This window comes from Felis catus, chromosome A2 (assembly GCF_018350175.1).
Source record: "Felis catus isolate Fca126 chromosome A2, F.catus_Fca126_mat1.0, whole genome shotgun sequence".
Classification (NCBI taxonomy): Eukaryota; Metazoa; Chordata; class Mammalia; order Carnivora; family Felidae; genus Felis; species Felis catus.
The window spans coordinates 63,687,054-63,710,782 of record NC_058369.1 but is presented as its reverse complement, the minus strand read 5'-3'; the positions used below and the strand labels follow the sequence as shown (position 1 = coordinate 63,710,782).

The 23,729-nt window shown below is 47.0% G+C and overlaps 1 protein-coding gene across 1 annotated transcript in view; it reads right to left on the bottom strand.

Annotated features, from left to right (window-relative positions):
* The window catches only part of ABCA13 (ATP binding cassette subfamily A member 13), a 396,806-nt gene that overhangs the window by 80,305 nt on the left and 292,772 nt on the right, over positions 1-23,729 (bottom strand). Inside the window, exons 52-55 of the mRNA XM_045052108.1 lie at positions 21,628-21,784; positions 15,954-16,207; positions 9,623-9,815; positions 7,096-7,205 (exon numbers count right to left, since the gene is read on the bottom strand). Coding sequence (XP_044908043.1) covers positions 7,096-7,205; positions 9,623-9,815; positions 15,954-16,207; positions 21,628-21,784 — 714 coding nt within the window. The remainder of the gene's footprint in view (positions 1-7,095; positions 7,206-9,622; positions 9,816-15,953; positions 16,208-21,627; positions 21,785-23,729) is intronic.

The following is a 23,729-nucleotide window of genomic DNA, read 5'->3' as shown; positions in this document are numbered from 1 at the left end:
CAGAATGACATTACCAACCACAAACAAACCCTGATTTTCCACCTCTGGGGATGACTGGAAAGCAACAGACTATCTGGAAAAGTGGGTAAATAAAAAGGGGAAAAAACACAAGCATTCTTCTGCCATTTTTTTATATGAACGATACTTCTGGGTAATCACACAAAACGTGGTGAAAACAACTCCGTGTAAAATTATCCCAGCGAGTAAATGGAAACAAAGATAAGAGCTGGAATATCACTATTTGGTAGTCCCCAAGGAACGAATGCCACCAACCTAGACACGAGGCATCAAAACTGCTGATATTGACATGCTGAGCATCTGAAACTAACACAACACTATTTGCCAATTATACTTCAATAATCAGTAAATAAATACAGAGTGAGGACCGGACATGATGTGCCACTGATGAAAGTAAGTAACACTACCTCCTATGGACTCAAGCCCAAGTCACCTACTGCCACTACATGATAAAGTAGTCAGAATTTTTTAATTTGAACCTGAGGCTGATTCAGCCTCTGGATCCAGCTGCACCTTGCAAGAAACAGGACAGAGAAGCATGAGAAACTTGACCATCTGTATGCAGCCAGCTCTCTCTCCAAGCCCAACAGTGCACGATCAACACGCAGATTGTAAAGAAAAGAAAAAAATGGAGATAGACCAGTAGCCTGAGAGATGTAAACGCCCTATCAAGAGTTTACAAATAAGCAAGATTAACCTGTGGTGTCTAGGGATAAACTTGGGTGATAAAGCCGCACAGAATCTTCTAGAAAGAAGAGGTAGTAATTAGACCAGGCACACAGAGGGGCTTCTGGGTTAACAGTCAAAATTCTACTAATTGGCCTGAGTCTTGGTTGCAAAAGTGTTGATTTTATAATAATACACTAAGCGACATTAAAAAAAAAATCAGGGGTGCCTGGGTGGCTCAGTCGGCTGAGTGTCCCTTGCTTTTGGCGAAGGTCCTGATCCCCAGGTGTGAGATTGAGCCCAGCTTTGGACGCCACAGAGAGAGTGGAGCCTGCTTAAAATTCTTTCTCTCTCCCTCTGTCCCTCTTCCCCCTCACGCTCTCTTTCTCTCTCTCTCTCTTTCTCTCTCTCTCAAATTAAAAAAAAAAATCAGGCGAGGAGACATTCTTGAACAGGAGAAGGAATTAAGGGGTACTGGTCTTGTTCTCGTTCTTGAGCTAGGTACAGATTATAAAAGTGTATTCCCTTTGTAAAAATTCATTGAGATCTTCTTTTCTAGTTGTAACTTATACTTCAATAAAAAGTTTCTTAAAAAGGAATTTTTAAAAAATATTAAACCAAGAGGGGTGCCTGGCTATCTCAGTTGGTTAACCAGCCAACTCTTGACTTCAACTCAGGTCATGATCTCATGGTTTGTGAGTTCTAACCCCACGTCGGGCTCTGGGCTGACAGCTCAGAGCCTGGAACCTGCTTCAGATTCTGTCTCTCCCTCTCTCTCTGCCCCTCCCCTGCTCATGCTCTCTCTCTCTCTGTCTCTCAGTAATAAATAAATGTTAAAAATTTTTTTAAAAAATTAAAAAAAGATAAAAAGCTTCTGCACAGCAAACAAAACAAATCAACAAAATTAAAAGGCAACTACAGAATGGGAGAAGATATTTGCAAATGACATGGCTGATAAAGGGCGAGTATCTAAAATCTACAAAGAACTTATCAAACTCAACACCCAAAAATAAATAATCCAGTTAAGAAATGGGCAAAAGACATGAATAGACGTTTTTCCAAAGAAGACATCCAGATGGCCAACAGACACACGAAACAATGCTCAACATCACTCATCATCAGGGAAATACAAATGTGTAACAGTTTTCAAAACACTAACTCAAAATTATGTATGTTATTTAAAGGGCAGTGACAGCAATAATACCATTATTACATTTTTAGGATCGAGGAAGACCACAGACTTATTGATTTGATAACGTTAACAGAGAAAGAAGACTTTAAAAATCATTCAAATTAAAAAGTTAGAATGAGAAGGTAGGAGTTAAAATTTTAAATTAGGTAAATAGGTTTTGAAGAAAACAGAAGTTGTCAAAATTACAACAAAAATTAAGACTAGGAATAATTTAACAGGAAGGATTGAAAATGAAAGTTTTCAACAGCAAACTAGCTTTCCTTATGAATCGTAAATTTTAAAATTTAGGGGCGCCTGGGTAGCGCAGTCGGTTAAGCGTCCGACTTCAGCCAGGTCACGATCTCGCGGTCCGTGAGTTCGAGCCCCGCGTCGGGCTCTGGGCTGATGGCTCGGAGCCTGGAGCCTGTTTCCGATTCTGCGTCTCCCTCTCTCTCTGCCCCTCCCCCGTTCATGCTCTGTCTCTCTCTGTCCCAAAAATAAATAAACGTTGAAAAGAAAAAAAAATTAAAATCTATATAAAATTTAGCAAATAAAAGATTTACATCCACAACAAAATTAAGCTTACTACAGAAAGGTAAGGCCAGATCAATAATCAAGAATCTTTCATTTATGACATAAATATGCCAAAAGAAAAAGAACTACAAAACGTGTTCATCTGCGTGAATGCAAAATAATAAATTTAAGATTTTCCTTACAGGACCTTAAATAAAATTGCAAAATAATACTCACAAAGGAAAAAAATAACATCTAGAGAATTTTCAAACGGTCACAGGTGGTAACACAGAAATGCAAGAACTTCAGTGAGCACCACCATTTCATATCATTTTGACAGTTCTTGGACAGTTCAACTTTGGCAGAAGAGAAGACACGGTATAAAAAGTTCAGTTCTTTTGGGGCGCCTGTGGGGGGGGGCTCAATCAGTGAAAGCATCTGACTTCGGCTCAGGTCATGTTCTCATGGCTCATGCGTCCGAGCCCCATGTCAGGCTCTGTGCTGACAGCTCCGAGCCTGGAGCCTGCTTCAGATTCTCCCTCTCTCTCTGCCCCTCCCCTGCTCGTGCTCTCTCCCAAAAATAAATAAACTCCCAAAAATAAATAAAACATTTAAAACAATTTAAAAAAAAGTTCAGTTCTTTCCAAATTAATCTGTAAATGCAACATAAAATCAGTTAAAATCCCAGTGGAAGTTGTGGACACAATGCCTTACACTTCTTTCCTCCACCCAAAAAATGATGACTGGATTTCACTTGGTTCATTCATTGCTATGTGATCAGTGTCTTGAAAAGAAAAACTCCCGCAAACGTCTCTGCTCATCAGAGACAAGAGAATGCTAAAACAGATCTCAAGCCATTGCCTGCTGGGTTCCGGAACAGAGTTTCAAGCCACTGCCTGCTGGGTTCCGGATCTGAGTTACATAAAGCAGCTGGGAGTCTGACCCCTGCAAGGTAACGGGGACCAAAAGCGCTCCTGTGTGATGACGGGGGACCAGAACCACGTCCAGTAAGATACCTGGGTCTACAGCACAGCCCCACCACTCCTGAGGAGGCTGAGAGAAGCAGCCTGGAGTTTAGGGTACCAGAAGGCCCCCCCACCCTCCAGCAGGCCCAGACCAAGCAGTGCAGCGACCAGAAATGCATATTCCCCCATCGTTGCAGGATGGGACCCCAAAGCTGTCAACGTAGGGCCTGGCTCTGCACTGGAGACCCAGAGAATCAGGAGTGGAAGGTAGCACAGAATGGGCAGACACAAGCTGACGCACAGGAAAGGAGAGAGCAAAAGCAAACACATAAACTCACTTCTGAGGTCAGCGAGCAAAGCCCGAAGCTGTGAGAAAAACCTAACAAGAAGAAAATGGAAAAAACAAAGCAATTCAAGAGATTAAATACTTCCTGATGGAGACACATTCATCTGGGGAATAGATCTAAAAAAGATGTGCAAGGACTCTATAAATTGCAAAATACAATTAAATATTTCTAAACGAACTGAATAAATGCCTACAGATACCATCGTCACGGAAAGGGCAGAGAAAATTTCAGCAAGAGCTCAATTTCCCCAAATTATCGTATAAATGCGATGCGATCTCAATCAAAATGTCAATATTGGGACATTTTTATAGAGGGTGGTAAGACGATCCTGAAAAATAATATGTAATAAAGGTCCCAAAAGAGTTACAACAACTCTGAAAGTCAAGAACTCGGAAGAGACAGGCAGAGCAGCTGAGCACCAGACGTGTTTCCAACTGATGGACAAAAAGACACCTCGTTGAGAAAACGGCATTAAGCCAATTGGAATTCAGGATAAAAAAAAAATCAAATTACAGTAAAATCTTGGATTGTTGAGTAACCTGTTCTGCGAGTGTTCCGCAAGACAAGCTAACATTTTTAACAAATTTTAAGTGGCTACACGAGCGATGTCTTGCAATGCGAGTCGTACGTGACACCAAATGTCACATGATCACAACTGAGCCAAGGACTCTTGAAATACGCTTTGATATACAAGTGCTTTGGATTACAAGCACGTTCCAGGAACAAATTATGCTCACAAACCAAGGTTTTATTGTGTATTTCTACCATACAGTGGATCTAAATATAAGCTCCATATAAATTAAAGACATGAGGGGCACCTGGGTGGCTCAGTCAGTTAAGCATCTGACTTAGGCTCAAGCCAGTATCTCACGGTCCAGGAGTTCGGGCCCTGCATTGGGCCCTGGGCTGACAGCTCCGAACCTGGAGCCTGCTTCAACTTCTGTGTCTCCCTTTCTCTTCACCCCTCCCCTGCTCGCACTTGGTTTCTATCTCAAAAATAAATAAACACACACAAAAAATCTAAGACGTGAATGTTAAGCTTTATGACCTCAGAATGAGGACAATCTCTTAAGATTCAAAGAACAAGAAATAACAAAGGAAAAAAATTGATAAATTGGCTCCATTATCAGTGCAAATTTCTACACACAGAAACTTAAAGCAAAGTTAAAATACAAGGTATTTATTCAAACACATAAAACAGGCAAAAGATTAGTTCCCAGTTGAATGTATGGAAAACCTTTACGTTGACGAGTAACAAAAAGACAGACAACCTTAAAGAGAAAAGGACAAAGGCCTTGACAGACAATTGGCAGAAAGGAAACCCACCTTACAAATAAACGTGGGAAAAGCATTCAAGTTCATGAATAATGAAAGAAGTGCAAATTAACAATGAGATTTCGTGCCCACCAGATTTGCAAAAAAATTAAAACAATAACAATTATTGAGTGGGATTAAGAAATGCTCCTGGAATAATATAAATGAAGTATACCAAATGATCTTTATATTCTTGTCTGATTTTAAGATATGCATCCCTTGGGACACCTGGGTGGCTCGACCAGTTAAACATCTGAGTCTTGATTTCAGCTCGGGCATGATCTCATAGTTCATGGGTTCGAGCCCCGCCTTGGGCTCCGGGCTAACAGCCTACTTGGGTTTCTCTCTCCCTCTCTCTCTCTGCCCCTCCCTCACTCACGTGTGCCCTCTCTCTGTCTCTCTCGAAATAAATAAACTTAAAAAAATAAAATAAAAAAGGTAAAATAAATAAAATATGCATCACTTCACACAAATACCACATTTAACCACGCACACTTCACACGCAGGTAACAGATAAAATGAACACATAGTTCATCTGTACAGAACACACAGATATGAATGTATGTTTAAATCATACTAGTAGGAGACAGTAACACTGCATTTTAGGAGTACAAGATCTTTTGCTTTCCGGGTACCTGGCACATCATACAATGACAATATGTATTTATCAATACAAAGAATTAGCTAATAAATGGGTGATTTCATATTTTCAAACAATTTTCTTCAATAGTCTATTTGAACCTATACATAAAAACCTCACGGGACGCCTGGGTGGCTCAGTCGGCTAAGCATCCGACTTGGGCTCAGGTCGTGATCTCGTGGTCCGTGGGTTTGAGCCCCTGCGTCTGAGAGCTCAGAGCCTGGAGCTGCTTCACATTCTGTGTCTCCCTCTCTCTCTGCCCACCCCCCACCCCCGCGCTCTGTCTCGTTCTCAAAAATAAACATTTAAAAAAATAACTAAAAAAAAATTTTAAAAACCTTGAGCACATTGTTCCCAAGTGGGCTTAGGAGTGACTGTTACCCCCAAGCAGACAGACTGAAATCAACTATTTATATAAGGACCTTCCGAGGAGGTACAGCAAGGCACATGGTTGTCCTTACAAGTTGAGCCACAGACGTCTGAAATCTATTATCAAAGCTACCAGGGTGCAATGAATTTGCTGCCGTAGAAACAGCTGTACGATTGCAGGTGGGAGAGGAGTGCGGGGGGGGGGGGGGGGGGGGGGGGGGGGGGGGGGGGGGGGGGGGGGGGGGGGGGGGCAGGGCTGCTCCGGGACGGACTCAGCAGAGGAAAAGCCAAGTAGCCAATCCAGCCTCTGGAGAGGTTAACAACAAGGCACCTCTACTTTTTAGGAGAGAAAAAACCCAGGAACAGTCCTGATCGAGCAGGGACGGGGAAGACAGAGGCCCTGCCGACTGGATGGCCACCTCTCTAAAGGTGCCCACATGCCCACAGATGTTCCCAGGTGGGCACCACAGCTTGGAAGGAACCAGAGGACGGGGTGACGCACACCCTAAAAGGCCGTGTTAGGAGTGGCACACGCGGATAATGCTCTGTGTTGGGGGTTGCCCACAGGGCCCAGATGGGACCAGCCGGCCTCGGGCAGGCTCCAGCGGGGAGAACACCCAGCATCCTCCGTGGTATGGGCAGCAAGGGGCATGGAGGTCTTCCCTGATCCCCCGGATGCCACCATCTGGATTCATATGTTCGCTCTCCCCCACCCGAAGCCATCAGGTCATCCACTGGAAAGAGGGGGTCTGGGTGGCCCAAGATGGAAACCACGCAGTCCCCTCTGGCCACCTCTGCACGGGCGGGGGCGTCTGAAGCTGGATCTGCTGGTAAAGCAATTAGAGCCAGCGCCCCCCTCGTGTCCTGCCCACTCAGCAGCCAGCGGCCAACACCTCCACCCCATCAGCGCCACGGCAGCGGTCAGCCCTGGCTGCTTTGGCCAACGCGCCCTTGACCCTCTGGCCGGACACATGGAGCTCATCCCAACAGCACTGGACGCTCTTCCCTTTCGCCGGGAGGGGCACGTGGAGCTCGGTTCCAGGGCCCCTCATTCTGTGCACACCCAGTAAGAAAGACCACGTCTGGATTTACCCTGTGGGAGTCCTGGCAACCACGTGTCCTGAGGTCGGAGGGGTGTCTCCATTCAGCATCTTGAACGTGGTGCTCTTCCCGGCCCCGTTCACCCCCAGGAGCCCAAAGCACTGTCGGGAGGGAACGAGAAAGGGAAAAAAACTTCTGAATTACAGCAGACGGCCTTGACTTTCACGACTTCAAGCCGGCTCGGAGCTGGCGTTTCTGCGCCTCGATACCTGCAGATCCTGGACGTCACCCGGTTGTATCGAGCACTCTGCAGATGGCAACGCACTCTGGAAATTCTACTGGCGGCCAAGCAGAGTAACCATTTCAACGACCACTGGGGACCAGTCAATGCGTGTAAGCAACACCCCGGAGGACAGAGTAAAGGCAGCTACCTGGGACTGTGCGGAGACCTCCCGTCCCCTCAAGGTCCTAACTGTGTCCGTCTGGGGAGGACCACGGTTTTTGGAAGCCATGTCGTCATAATCATTACGCCCTTGACTCCACCGCACAAAGTACTCCTCCCTCCCCCGCCTCTTCTCCCCGCCCCCAATTCAGATCTAGGCTGATCCTGACATTAGTTAAGACAGACGTTAGTTCTAAACTCTGACACTCAGCACCAAGTCAACGTCTTTCGTGGTTTGGGGGTTCACTGTTGTCCTGTATTCCCTCGGAAAAAAGGCTCTTTTGCTGTCTTCTCCAGACCTGGTCTTGACCTCGTATCGCAGCATGTTCTCAGCTGGAGGTTCTAGGAAACAAAGGTCTGTGTGGCTCGTACAGTGTCGCCCCAAGACCTCTCTGTTGCTTATGGCAAAAGCTGGCTCTCTGTCTACTAACCCCGGCTGACCTGGCTCCTTGAATCTTGGCAAAGTGCCCGTCCTGGGCTTCCTGGCGCTGTGCCCTACCTAAGCACAGGACCCTACTTGGGGACTCCGGACGACAGCTGCTCATCTGAACTGCCACCTGCTTTAATATCCATGCCTTCCCATCCCACTGGGTCTCCCGCACCATCTGACACGGGGTCCAGCTGCCATTTCTGGACCTGCAGCTCCAAGGCAGTGCCACTCAGGTGCTGTCACCCTCGTCCTGCCAGGGGCAGCACGGCCGCTGCTACATAACATGCTGTGTTCACGGCCCTCCGTTTCCTACCCGGTTATGAATTCCTAGAGGGACAGGGACATATCTCAGTCATCTCCGCCTTGTCTACCGGCTCTCACAAAGCACTTTACATCATAGCATTTAAACCCGCCACGTTCATAAAAAGTCCATCAAGCAAGTTCATCAAACAGGGGTGCCTGGGTGGCTCAGTCGGTTAAGAGTCCGACTTCAGCTCAGGTCATAATCTCATGGATCGTGGGTTCGAGCCCCGTGTTGGGCTCTGTGCTGACAGCTCAGAGCCTGGAGCCAGCTTCCGATTCTGTGTCTCCCTCTCTCTCTGCCCCTCCCCTGCTCATTCTCTCTCTCTCTCTCTCTCTCTCTCTCTCTCTCCGTCAAAAATAAACATTAAAAGGAAAAAAAAGCTGAGCAATCAGAACTGCAATATACGTGGCATCTGGGATCATCTCAGAGCATCTCCCTTACAAAGCGTTCCAAGTTTTTCTAGTACCCTTCGGCTTAAAACTACCATGGACAGGTAGCGGCCACACTGAAGCGGATTTTTGAAGCAAAGTTAAAAAAATAGTTCGATACGACACCACAGGTTGCATAGTGAGTCTCTGAGTTCTGTGGCAAATAGCAACCACGAAAACACTCCTTCCTTAGCGTGCTGTCCTCTGCAGCCACAAACCACAGTGCAGCTCGTGAGGCCGTTCCTAGATCGGTTTACATCGGTCCCCGGGCTTCCCTTCACCTCGGAACGCCACTCTCTGCTCACAGCACAGTCTCACTGTCACTCAGGGAACCGTGTAACCTACTTGGAATGCCTCAGGAGCTTGTAACAATATGAGTGCAAGGAACCTCATGTTTTTAACAGTTAATTAAAGGTAATCATCTTCAGACTTGGTTTCTTTTTATGCAATTAAGCACGGATCAGGAACAATTTGCATGGCCTCTATCGGTTCTGATTAAACATTCCTGCTAGAATTTATGCCATCCCATGAAAAGCAATTCTGAGCTATCGCTTCGGTGTGACTGTTCTTTTGCCTTTCCGGAAGAGCATTTTGCTAGGTGGGCTTAGTTGGCCATTTAAAAAGTACTGACGTCCCAGGAAGAGTTAGAACAGGTCCCCTTAATGAGTTGGGTTGAGAAAATATTGGCACTCCATAAAATGTCATCCTGCAGCCCAAATAGCGATTAAAACTCAACCAGGTTAAATTTTTAAAATTATGAAACCGAATAAATGCCATCAGCAACAAAGCTTCCCCAGGGAAAGAGCCAATAGACTCTCCACTTAGATTCTGTGTCTACTGAGTTTTGCAGAAATTCCAGAAATGCGAAGACTTTCAGCTCTGACCTCAGCTATTCTGAGCACAACACAGCAGAATCCACAGTTTGGAGATACACGGGTTTGTAACAGAAAGGGGTACGATTAGATGGCACTTACCTCTCCTCTTCGTATGCCCACGCTGATATCTTGCACAGCGGTGGTCTTCTTGAAGAAGCCTCCATAGCTTTTACTAAGGTTGCATAACACGAGAAGGTCTTCACTGGTCCTTCCTTTCAACACTCGTATCTGCTCTCGTTCCACATCTATATCCTTGGAAAACGTGACCGTGCCTTGGATGGCAGCGTGACCTCTGGGAACATAAAGTGAAGAGCTCATTCACGTGTGGGAACAGGAACTCGAAGAGTCCAAGAGAGGGAGGGCGAGGAAGGTCAGACACCTGTCAACACAGAAGATGCGGTCTTGGGAGGCACTTGGGTGGCTTAGAGGGTGAAACATCTGACTTCGGCTCAGGTTGTGATCTTACAGTTGATGGGTTCAAGCCCCGCGTCGGGCGCTGGGCTGACAGCTCAGAGCCTGGAGCCTACTTTGGATTCCGTGTCTCCCTCTCTCTCTGCCCCTCCCCTGCTCATGCTCTGTCTCTGTCTCTCAATAATAAATAAACGTTAAAAAAACTTTTTTTTTAAATTTTTTTAATGTTTATTCATTTTTGAGACAGAGAGAGACACAGCATGAGCAGGGAAGGGGCAGAGAGAGAGGGAGACACAGAATCTGAAACAGGCTCCAGGCTCTGAGCTGTCAGCACAGAGCCCGATGCGGGGCTCGAACTCACGAACTGTGAGATCATGACCTGAGCCGAAGTCGGACGCTTAACCGACTGAGCCACCCAGGCGCCCCGAAAAAAACTTTTTTAATAAAAAAAAAAAAGAAGAAGAAGATGCGGCCCTGAGACAGCACTATCAGCTTTGAGCACACGCCCCATTTCTGCCATCGGGTTTAATGACAACGAACAAGAGTCCACGTTTATCTCCTAACGCGAAGGAAACGCATGGTGTTCCGAAAAGACAGCAAAGTGGATGTTTGCCCAACTAGGGCTGGTTTTCAATTTTACAGCTAAGAAAGTTATGCCAGACTTTCGTGCGAGGGGGAGGAAAAATTTATCACAAGACTGTCACGAGGAGTCATCTAAGTACTGTCGGCAAACAGGTCACTTAAATAAAGTCGGCGTTTCCAGAACACCCCAAAAGCTACAGTTACGTGGTTCAGGCTGGATGGTGTAAGCGGACTGTCACACAAGGGATTTAGTGAGCGTCGGATGAACACGAATTTAATTTTCAACTCTAATTTCTTTGTTTCAGATCGGAGCTGCTCGGTTTTCAATCTTTCTTATGATTCTCCACCTGGCACGTTTTAACTTTAAAGTAAACTTCAGCTTCCCCTGTACACCGTAACATGCCAACGTGTTTTGATCATTAAATGGGTTCTGGTACCCATTTTGATCGTGAAATGAGTTAAGGTGGGAGAAGGGCACACAGGGTCTCTGTACTAATTCTGCAGTTTCCTGGGAGTCCTAACCCATTTTAAGATAAAAAGGCATATAACATAAAATGCCCACCGCCAGGTTCCAGTGTCCCTGTATTATTATTATTTTTTTTAAGCTTATTTACTTATTTTGGGAGGAGGGTGAGTGAGAGTGGGCTGGGACAGAGAGATAGAGGGAGAGGGAGAATCCCACACAGGCTCCACCTGTCAGCACACAGCCCCATGCGGGGCTCGAGCCCATGAACCGTGAGATCATGACCTGAGCTGAACTCAAGGGCTGGACGCTTAATTGACTGAGCCACCCAGGCCCCTGCTCTCTATTACTTTTTCTGTGCCTGACATCACCATTGAACAAAGATAGAATTTATTCAACACACAACCTCGATGATGAGAGAACACAGGTAGCTACTTGGAAGTATGTGCTACAGGACGCCATCCACAGAACATGCAAAAGCACGAGAAACAAATCAAAAACAAAACCAATGGCAAGTTACAGAAATCACTACTCCAAGATCAACATATCAGCGCAGGAATGCTTCTGGAATGCTTGTCTTCCGTATTGTGAACAAGGATTACACGGTGGAGTTGAAATGCATAAGCTCGTGTGTGAAATTAATGTATTTTAATTAGCAAAATGTAATGGCTTTTTATTTGTTTGGGGAGAGAGAATGCAAGGTAGTGGGGGGGGGGGGAGATGGGGCAGAGAAAAGAGAATCCCAGGGAGGCTCTGCAGTGTCAGCTTGGAGCCTGATGCGGGGCTCGAACTCATGAACTGTGATACCATGACCTGAGCCAAAATCAAGAGTCAGACACTCAGCCAACTGAGCCACCCAGATGCCACAGAACATAATGGTTTCTAATGTGTTAAAACAAAACAAAACACAACAAGAAGGGCATTTACGTACAGAGTGGCTAATGACTTTGGAGAGGCTGATGTGCTCTGTGGGGTGAAGGGAACAATGGTGTGTTCAACGTGTGAAAGTTCACCCCATGTCACACTTTTCTGTTGGGGGGTCACTTCCCCCTTTGCTGGCTGCAGGTGTGACTTTGGACCCCCCAGTGCACCTGGCCCTTCCGGCAGCCTTTCCTGACTCAACGAGGTGAGACTGAGACCCTTCTTCCTCCCTGTTTCCAAGACCCATTCCCAAGTTCTCCCATCAGCAGCTCTGAGCCAGGAATCACCTGGAAAGCTGTACAGGTATCTCCTTGATGCATCCCCAGAGTTTTTGATCTCAGGGTTGTGGGGGGAGTGTAGGGGCGGGAAAGTGTATTTGTTTACATGTCAGCTCATTGTAACAGACGCAGGACAATGGCTCGGAGTCACTTCCCATTGGTCACCTCACAACCCAACATGCAGTGTATCCTTAACTGTGCTCAGAAAACATCGGGCTGAGGAGGAATACGCATGGGCACCAGAGAGTCGGCAGAGAAATGCTGTCCTGGGGCCCGTGCCCGCTCCCTCCCAGCCAGCAAAGGCACAGACAGCAAAGCCCAGCTCCAGACCGGAGAGAGAGTGTAAGCAAGAAGGTGTCCGGAGGCACTGGGCCTGACCGGGACTCCGCCAGGGCTCAGGTCTTAGTGGAGGCCTGGGCTCTGAGCACACGGCCGAAGGTCAGCAGCACGCTGCGGTTCAAGGTCAGCACAGCCTAGGACAGACAGCAAGGAGGTAGGCTCGCTCGCTCATCTCTCAGGACCAGCATCGGGTGCTGGTCACGGACACGCCGCTGAGCAGGGGCGGGGGACCAGCACCGACCGTGCCAGGGTCAGGGGGCAGGGTCCTCCTGTTCTCTTCCACGATCCAGCTAGAGCACCAGACTTCCCGCACCAAGGAACTGACAGGCAGGCAGAGCAGAGGAACACGTAAATGCTGTAAAAAGACACTGTGGTCCCGGCAGAGAAAGACAGGCTGGAAGGCATCAGGCCAGCCCTGGGAGGTGGGTGCTGGAGGTGAGAGAGGTCAGTCCTGCCAGAGACCCCGACTGGGCAGGTGACCAGAGGCAAACGCCACCCACGGGTGTAGAGCGAGGGTCACGGAAAGCTTTACGGAGCACGAGCAGGGCAACTTGAGGGGGCCTGGCTAAGAACCTTGGATTTTCTCCTTTAGGCAATGATTAGTGACCCGACTAGACGCGGATTTAGAAAAACAAATTAATTTGGTGGGATGGTCACTGTAGTAGCCATCCGTAAGGAGTGGTAGGCAGCGAGCGTCTCCATCAGATTGAATTTCAGTGCCCTGTGGCCTCCTTGCTGACAAAGAGCAGTAAATATCGACTATTTACTGTGGATAGCACAGACATTATTCTAAAATATGGTTTAACTTATGCTCCGCAGAGGAATACGGGAAGACTTCTCTTTGAAAAAGAAATCTTTTGGGGGGCCTGGGTGGCTGAGTCGTTTAAACATCTTGACTGTTGGTTTCAGCTGGGGTCATGATCTCACAGTTTGTGAGTTCAAGACCCATGTGGGGCTCCACTCTGAGAGCTCAGAGCCTCCTTGGGATACCCTTTATCCCTCTCTCTCTCTGCCCCTCCCTGGCTTGCTCTCTCTCTCTTTCACAAAGTAAATAAGTAAAAAATAAAATAAATGGAATGGAATGAAATAGAATAGAATAGAATAGAATAGAATAGAATAGAATAGAATAGAATAGAAAAGTCTTTTGATGCTACTGGAAACTGGGGCACCCTGAAATCCATCCAAGGGGATTCTACAATTTAGGTTTCAAAACAATTAAACTCACGAGGGCCAATCACGGAACCAATTATGCTGGAAAAGCACTCAGAATTCTCTTCCAAATTCAGTCAGATACTGGAAATCCATGGACCCCAGAGTGAAAGTGCCCAGTTCAAGACAGCCTTTAGGATTTGTATTCAAAGCGGTTCACTGCTGTAGCAGATTGGAAGGAATTATAAAGGAAGCGTGCCTTGAGAGGACGGACAGGAAAAAGTCTATAAAGTCTTCACCACAAAATATTAGTAACATGCCCGTGATCCTCAACAGGTTCTCTACAGGGACATGGTCCTCATTAGTAATTTCTCCGTGAAGGATCCCTCTCACAGTTGAATCTAGAGAGAAACGCACAGCTCCTGGAAAGAGCCAGTCAGTGGACGCGGGCCACATGGGTCACAGAGGGAGAGGCACGTCACTGTGAGGCCGACCCAGGAAAGCACGTTTGTTCGGCAGCCATCGAAAATGTGCTACCTGGCAATATTCTAGACATCTTGGCAAAGCCACTTAAATCCCACTTAGAATAACAGAGACATGTGTGTGTACATAATTGTGTGTCTATGTAAGTAGACACATCAACATAAACGTAAGTTCTATATTATTATGGGTTCATATATGGGGTATATGTAAATTTAAGAACTATTAGGGGTGCCTGAGTGGCTCAGTCGGCTATGCATCCAACTTCAGTTCAGGTCATGAGCTCATGGTTCATGAGTTCGAGCCCCGCGTCGGGCTGTGCTGACAGCTTGGAGCCTGGAACCCGCTTCAGAGTCTGTGTCTCCCTCTCTCTCTGCCCCTATCCCCACTCTCTGTCTCTGTCTCAAAAATAAATCAACAGTAAAAAAAAATTTTTTTTAATGAGTTGTTATGGTACCAACGAAATTCACCCGACATGTTGGAAAATTGAGCTCTTTCCATAGGCGAAAATGAAACCATTGGAACGATCCCCTCACAGGTTGGTGTATTATCTTTTGACGTTCTCCTTCCTAGGGTTGGTGACTCACAGCGATCAAAAAAGAAAAGAAGATGGCAATGCAAGCTGGTGCAGCCACTCTAGAAAACAGTATGGAGGTTCCTCAAAAAACTAAAACTAGAACCACCCTAACCAGCATTTGCACTACCAGGCATTTATCCACGGGATACAGGTGTGCTGTTTCGAAGGGACACATGCGCCCCCAAGTTTATAGCAGCACTATCAACAATAGCCAAAGTACGGAAAGAGCCCAAATGTCCATCGATGGATGAGTGGATAAAGAAGATGTGGTATACATATATATATGTATACCAATGGAGTAATACTCCATTATGTGTATATATATATGTATATATGTATATACATATACATATACATATATGTATATATGTATATATGTATATGCATATATATGTATATACATATATGTATATGTATATACATATATACATGTATACTATACATATATATGTATATATACACACTCCATTGTGTGTATATATATGTATATATGTATATACATATACATATACATACATGTATATACATATATGTATATATATACATGTATATATATGTATATATATACATGTATACATATATATATGTATATATATGTATATATATACATGTATACATATATATATGTATATACATGTATGTATTTATATATACATATATACACACAATGGAGTATTACTCGACAATCAAAAAGAATAAAATCTTGCCATTTGCAACTACGTGGATGGAACTGGAGGGTATTATGCTAAGTGAAATGAGTCAGTCAGAGAAAGACAAATATCATACGACCGTACCCATAGGAGACAAAAGAGATGAACATAAGGGAAGGGAAACGAAAATAATATAAAAACAGGAAGGGAGACAAAACCGAAGAGACTCATAAATATGGAGAACAAACTGAGGGTTACTGGAGGGATTGTGGGAGGGGGAGCTGGGCTAAATGGGCAAGGGGCATTAAGGAATCTACTGCTGGAATCATCGTTGCACTAGATGCTAACTAATTTGGATGTAAATTTTAAAAAATAAAAAAGAAAATTAAAAAAAAATTAAAAAGAAAAGAAGGAAAGAAGAGGAAAAAAACCCCGACAAAAAATCACAATCTTCACTCATTATAACTGCGTGTAGCACTGACGGGATGCATTTCTTATCTTGCAATCTCCAAGATGGAGCTCTCTCTCTCTCTTCGATCAAAGGTCGGTGCCCTCCCAGGCTGAGCCCCGCGGGACGTACCGCGACCGCTGCAGAAGGTCCCAGTGCAGCAGAACCCTCAGGATGAGAAGCACGGTGCCTTGTGAGGCCAACTGCACGAAGGTCCAGCCCAGGAAGTTCATCTCAAAGGGGCTCACGTAGGAATCGACGCCGAAGCTGTGGGTCAGGTCGTACTTGATCTGGTTGTAGCAGAGTTCGATCAGCCCCTGCCCCAGGCAGAACTGAGGAAATACGGTGAAAACCCACTTGAGGACGTCATAGATGTTCTGCAGACTCTGTGTAGAGAAAGAAAGAAACATCAGACTGACAGCTCTTGAAACCCTCCATGTCTCCCTGGCCGTCCCATGTGCCAGGTCCCCCTTGCCCCAGCCACTCAGCGACACGTGCGGGCGGCTACGGAACCAGAGAGAATGATCCTCAAGCCTCAGGTCTAGTGGTATTGCATTGCCCGGGGGTGGACGTGTGTGGGAGCCTAAACCTACTTCCTCCTTCCGAGTTATCCTTCTGGAATAGGCAGGTCTATCCTAAGCCTGTACCTCAGATGTACTTTGGAAGCACATAATTTGTCTGCTTCACAGGCTCATGGGTGGAGAGGAAGTCCGTCTGATAATGCATCACGAAGTCTTGCCCCCACCCAATTTAGGGGAGACCTCGGAGAAGACTTCTGAGCTGAAGCTAGAGTAAGTGAAGACTCTGGGGGCTGCTACGATGGCATGGATGTACGTTTCCTGTGAGACAGACATGGACTTGCGGGGCCCGTGGTGAAAGGTTATAGACTGAATGTTTGTGCCCCTCGAGTTCATGGTTCCAGCCCTGATCCCCAGCGTGATGGTATTAGGAGGCTGGACCTTAGGGAGGTGATTCAGGTTGGACGAGGTCATGAAAACAGAACCCCCACGATGGGATCAGTGCCCTCATAGGAAGAGGAAGAGACACCAGCATTTCCTGTCTCTGCTGTGCGGGGACGCGGCTGGGAGGAGGTCGTCTGCAAGTCAGGAAGTGGGTCCTAACCAAGACCTGATTCTACAGGCAGCTTGATCTCTGACGCCCAGTCAGAGAATGGTGAGAAGTAAGTATCTGTTGTTCAAGCCACCCGGCCTGTGGCAGGTGTTATAGGTGACATTCCCAGTCACAAGCAACATGAGTGTTCAAACGGGTGGATAATACTGGGAGTTGTCGCTGGGAACATGTTAATCACACGTAAAATGCCTCCTTCAAACTTAGCGTAAGTAAATGTTAAACATATGTAGTTGTCAGGGTGCCTGGGTGGCTCAGTCAGTTAAGCGTCTGACTCTAGGTCATGATCTCACAGTTCGTGGGTTGGAGCCCCTCATCGGGCTCTGTGTTGACAGTGCGGAGCCTGCTTAGGATTCTCTCTCTCCCTCTCCCTGCCCCTCCCCGACTCGTGTTGTCTCTGTCTCTCTCAAAATAAATAAGTAAAAACTCTAATATATACATATAGTTGTCTTTCTTAAGTGTTTCAAGGACAAAGACGAATAAAAGAACAGAAGGAAACATCACATAGATGATTGCAAAGAAAAGAAAAAACAACATAGGACAGGCTGCATACTTGAACAATACCATTTTCAAATTAAATGTATACATATGGGGGCGCCTGGGTGGCTCAGTCAGTTAAGCGGCCGACTTCAGCTCAGGTCATCTCGTGGTTCGTGGGTTTGAGCCCCGTGTCGAGTTCTGTGCTGACAGCTCAAAGCCTGGAGCCTGCTTCGGATTCTGTGTCTCCCTCTCTCTCTGCCCCTCCCCCGCTCACGCTCTGTCTCTGTCTCTCAAAAATAAACATTAAAATTTTTTTTAAATGTATACATATAAATGTATGTATCTGCCATAAAATTTACTATTTTTCTTACCCCGTGGTATCTTATGAATGTGAGCTCTATTCCATAATTGAGGTTAGAATTGTCAGAGTGTTAATCATCGTCCATTAGGACTTCCTGGTAAGTACCACGTACTGGAAGCTTGATGGAACATCACTGCAGTCCATTCCCTCCATAAACGTACAAAGTCCTGACTGGTAGACCCAGTTACCACTGAGGAAACACGCTCAAGGGGCTGATGAATGTGTTTAAGCCACATCGTGGTAGGCCCAGGATTTGACCCTGATCTTTCTGGCCCGAAGCATAAAATCTCTCCACCAAGGAATTTAGCCTTGAGAAAATTCACTGCAAAGTGGTCTTTTCAGCTGACTTTTAAAGATGGGGGTAGCTAAGCACATAACCCAGGAAGACCACATTAACCGCCTGCCAGACAAAGCTATGGAAACACAATCAAGAATTAAGGCTCAAGAATTATGGGTTCAATGTCACTGTCTCTTTATGGTCAAATTCAAAAACTGATCTGAACAGTAATATTTTATAAGGGTGCAAAGTCATCATACTGTATACACTATAATACACAGCAGGGGGCATACCATATCACCATTAAAGTTTACAAAATCATCAATTGTCTATTTCATCCTGGACAATGTCCAGTTTTCCCTTACGATGAAAACTGACAGCCGGACTTGTATAAATGTAGTCTTAAATAATGTGATTTGGTGGGGCGCCTGAGTGGCTCAGTCGGTTGAGCATCTGACTTCGCCTCAGGTCACGATCTCGCAGTTCGTGAGTTCGAGCCCCGTGTCGGGCTCCGTGCTGACAGCTCGGAGCCTGGAGCCTCTTCGGATCTTGTGTCTCCCTCTCTCTGCCCCTCCCCTACTCATGCTCTGTCTCTATCTCTCAAAAAATTAATAAAGATTAAAAAAATATTTTTTAAATTATGTCATTTGGGAGCAACAGAAAATTCAAGAAAGGGGCATGAATTGTTTCATTACGGCTTATTGTCTTTTGCATACAGACACGGGAAAGTCATGAAAACTTCATCTACTTGTCCCTTAGCTCTTGTCTTGACTTCCTACCACTCCTTATAGATTTCAACCAGTCCTACTGGGACTTATTAATTCCAGTTTTCATAAAACTGTGTCCCTGAATCAAACAATGTACCACATGAAAGGATTTTCTCTCACTGGTTATAATGTAGAAACAGTAGAATACTACAGTTTCTGACTCAGGAACTGGTAACTAAGGAAGCCTCATATTTAAAAAAAAAAATAAGTTTATTTATTTTGAGAGAGAGACAGAGGGACAGGGAGAGAGGGAGAGAAAGAGAGTCACTGCATTGTCAGCCCAGAGCCCGACATGGGACTCGAACTCACCAACCGTGAGATCATGACCTGAGTCGAAGTCGGACGCTCAACCAGCTGAGCCCCCCAGGGGCCCCAAGGAAGCCACACATTAACGATGAGGACTTCACATCTGCCTTAAGGAATTCACAGTTGTGCCAACAAGAACAAAGCTGTTGGTGGTGCACAGATGCTGAACTGAACTGACAGATAAGCCACATATACGACGGGAGACAGCTGCCCAAATTCAGGGAATAACAATCCATACGTGTCTTATTTAAGGTAACTGCAAACTGATGGAGTGTGCAAAGAAATAAGTTACTGAAACTCTGAGTTTTTCCTCTGCTGACCTCCCTCCCCCGAAACACAGAGATTCTCCCCAGCGGGAAAGGAAGCTGTTTGAGATCGTGAGTTAGACTCAAAATGCATTTTCTATAGAGATCAGCTCGGGGCACCTGGTGGGCTCGGTCAGTTAAAGGTCCGACTTCGGCTCAGGTCATGATCTCACAGTTGGTGAGTTCGAGCCCCGTGTCGGGCTCTGTGCTGACAGCTCGGAGCCTGGAGCCTGCTTCGGATTCTGTGTCTCCCTGTCTCTCTGCCCCTCCTTCACTCTCTCCCTCTCTCTCTCAAAACTGAAAACCCATTTAAAATTAAAAAACAAAAATCAGCTTAAAAACTGTGATTTGGTAAAAATTACAACACCCCGATTAACATCACAGTTTAGAGGCACGATGGTTAATACAACCTGGTTCACTGCCTCGTAAGGACAATCTGAGAACCCAGTCAGCTCTGATTGATTCTATAAGAACATAAGTATTGCTCTGACGCTTACAAGTGAGTATTTGAAATCACCCCTTTATGATGTTGGTTTTCTTAGGTAAATAATATCCAAATAGAGCGCAAAGGGAATGAACGACCTTGGCAACACAGTAAGATCTCTCTTACTATTTGTTAACGATCGAGCGTGGCCCACTGTCTTGCAAACAACCTGTTGCGCACTGATCTCTCTCCACATCAGCGATGCTGTTTGTAACCGGAGCTGACCTCTGTGCTGGAAGGTCACGGACACAAAGGCTCCCGACTCGTTTCCTCTCTGGGTCCAGATGATCTCGCCTCCTCCCCTTTCTTCCTGTGATCCTGTCCCCTAGGGTTCGCCCTTCCCACCAGCAGGAGTGTCTCCCGAGTCCACTTTCTTTCCCACCTGACAGCTCCCGAGGACCCCCGCGAGGCCCGGGTCCTGGCAGACAGCTGGAGGGCTGGGAGAGAAGGTGTGTACTATTTCCTCTACCTTCAGTGTCCTCCTCTAGCTAAAGCCCGATCGTAGTATTAGGGTTTTGTACACAAAGGCTACACATTAGTACAGATCAGCATCAACACCTGATCTGCAAAACTGCCCCAAACAGATCGTTTCCTCCATCGAATGCATAGCAACTGTTTCCGTACTTGGTGCTTCCACGCCAACGTGGGGCAGAACACCAGGAGACAATGTTAGCCACCCCTGGAACATCGAGGGTCTCCGCGAGCCCAGGCCCAAGGACGTGAGCTTGCCCTGATGAGGCAGACATCCGTCCCCGACTTGCTTGAGACAGGCCAGCAGCACTGGAGGGTGAGCCCTTTCTGGACCAACTTCTCGGCCCACCGGTCAATCACACACCCGGACACCTAAGGACTCCGAGTCCAGGCAGAGAGCAGGGAGTCGGAAGGGACGGTGGAGGATGCTGGGAGCGGAAAGCAGGGAAGAAAATGACACAACTAAGTGCAAACTGACATCGGTCCCCAGGGGAAGTGCAGGGGAGACTGAGGAGGGGTAAAGCAGACAAGACCCAGGCCGGCTCAGGGGGAGGAGACGGGCGGCAGGTGCATGACCGGGACACCACCAGATCCAGCTTGACGGATGGATGGGACCCAAAAAGTGACTCACTAATGTGAGCGCCTGGGGGAGAGAGGCTTCGAGACGCATCCTCTCACTGTCACACCGGGGGAAATGGAGGCCCTTCTCAGGGCACACTCGGAAAGTGATCAAACCAGGGCTGTTCCGGGGCTCACAGGGAAGGGGGCAGATCCACCCTCTGGTCCAGCCCTCCTGCGGTCGCAGAGCATGGTAAGTCACGGCAGTGTTCCCAACCCATAGCAAGCATGTGACCGCCCAGAGAGCAGCGCCTGACCCCTATTCCTGACACATTTGGACGGGACACGTTTCATGCCTTCATTCGCCCTTGCAAGCGCCTATCAATAATTAATCAACAAACAGAGACACGGCGGCGAACATGGGCCTGCCCTCGCTAGCGCAGCAGCACAAACTGTGTGTTTTGGGTCAGTTCTCGCCAGGCCTGAGCACGGGTCTCCTAATGGCACACGGGTTTGGGTTAATCAGGGTCAGTCTCTCTTCCCGGCGGTTAAAGACAGTGCACACTGGCACGTCGTCCTTTCCTTCCGGCTGGAAAACCAACAGCAGGGGCAGGAGCCAACACGCACGTCCTCGGGGTGTCCCGGGCGGTGAGGCTGGCACCCACTGACCTGAGCTTTGGAGATGATGGCCAGCAGCCTGGGCATGATGGTCATCAACAAGGTGCAGAGCCCAAAGATGAAGTTCAGGGACACGTAGGAGATGAACGCCACGTCCGAGCTGGAGAAGATCCTGGACATCAGATACATCCATGGGAGAGTCGCGTATCTAAGGAATAAAGGGAAAAATCACGTGTGTTTTCCCGTGACAAGACGGAAGCATAGACTTTGGTTGGCCTGGTGGCTTCTCACTTGGTGAACAGAGACACACATTATGGTTTTGACAACAAATCCCCCTGAACACGCAGCTCACTTGAGAGGCTCCAGGGAGCACTGGGTATAACGGCAGCAACACTGGGTAGGGTCAACCCCTGGGCCGCACGTGCACCTGCACCCGGGCCTCCCCGACCTGGAGGAAGTCTGCGGACGTCCCCACGCCCCTCCCTCAAAGGGGCGAGCCTGGGTCTTGCTTCTTTGCTCCGATCCTCACCAGTAAAGCACAAATGGTTCCTGTTTAGGGGCGCCTGGGTGGCTCAGTCGGTTGGGCGTCCGACTTCGGCTCGGGTCATGATCCCGTGGTTCGTGAGTTCGAGCCCCACGTCAGGCTCTGTGCTGACGGCTCGGAGCCTGGAGCCTGCTTCGGATTCTGTGTCTCCCTCTCTCTCTGCCCCTCCCCTGCTCGCTCGCTCTCTCTCTCTCTCTCCCCCAAAAATAAATATTAGAAAAAAATAATTTAAAAAATAGTGATAAAATAAACCCAACCTTTCTCCCACGTCCCCACGTGCTCTTTACACGGTTGAGGCAAAGGTGTCACCATTTTCTTAGCGTGATTTAGCGGCTTCGCCTGAAATACTCAAGTGCCTTCTGAATGCCCGGGGTTTCCTTAATCTGTTAAGTAGCTCTGGAGAGTCTAAGACCCCCAAATGGTGAGACCCAGGCCCCACCCACTGAGGGGGCTATTAATTCCTTTTCCATAGGAATCCGTGGCATCGGAATGAGCCCTTCCTTGGGTCAAAGGACCCATCCTCATATCCCAGAAACTATAATAAATATAATAGCGTACATAAAGTCATACACAGTTGCAGCAGCTTCTCGCCACGAAAGTCTGCCTCAGAATTTGGGCAACGATGGAAATTATTCCAGAATGTGCAAAGTGCAAGTGAACGCTTTTAAGCAAGTGTTCTTAAACAGCTGCCGTGCCGAGGAATCAAATTATGAGTAAATAATTAAATTAAATTAGCTACCCAAGAGGTAGGTCAGGACGCCTTGGTGCTTTGAACTGTCAACACCTACCTACGAAGTAAAGCAGCAGAGACAGAAATCAAACAGCCCGTTCCCACGACACCACAACACCCTGACAGTCCCTTCTGGGACGTAGCTCAAGTGCTGTGCTCCCTCAGGCACCTGCCTTGACAAGCACATGAAACAACAGTATCCAATGTGGGTTTTTTTTTTCTTTTTTTAATTTTTTTTAGAGAGAAAGAGAGCGTGGGTGGGGAGGGGCAGAGGGAGGGGGGAGAAAGAGAGAGAGAGAGAGAGACAGAGAGAGAGAGAGAGAATCCCAAGCAGGCTCCACACTGTCAGCGCACAGCCTGACGTGGGGCTCAAACCCACGACTGTGAGATCATGACCTGACCTGAAATCAAGAGTTAGATGCTTAACTGACTGAGCCACCCAGGCGCCCTGGTCAAGCTTTCTCTTGACAATATTTTTTTTTAATTTTTTTTTCAACGTTTATTTATTTTTGAGACAGAGAGAGACAGAGCATGAACAGGGGAGGGGCAGAGAGAGAGGAAGACACAGAATCTGAAGCAGGCTCCAGGCTCTGAGCGGTCAGCACAGAGCCTGACGCGGGGCTCGAACTCATGAACTGTGAGATCATGACCTGAGCCGAAGTCGGACGCTTAACCTACTGAACCACCCAGGCGCCCCTCTCTTGACAATATTTTTGATGACGTGAGGTTTCAGAGGACTGTGGTTTTTAGAAGTTTGGTGTTTTCTCATTTTATTTTATTTAAAAAAACTTTTTAAGTTTATTTTTGAGAGAGCGAGCGAGTGCGGGGAAGCAGCAGACAGAGAGGAAGACACAGAATCTGCAGCAGGCTCTGTGCTCA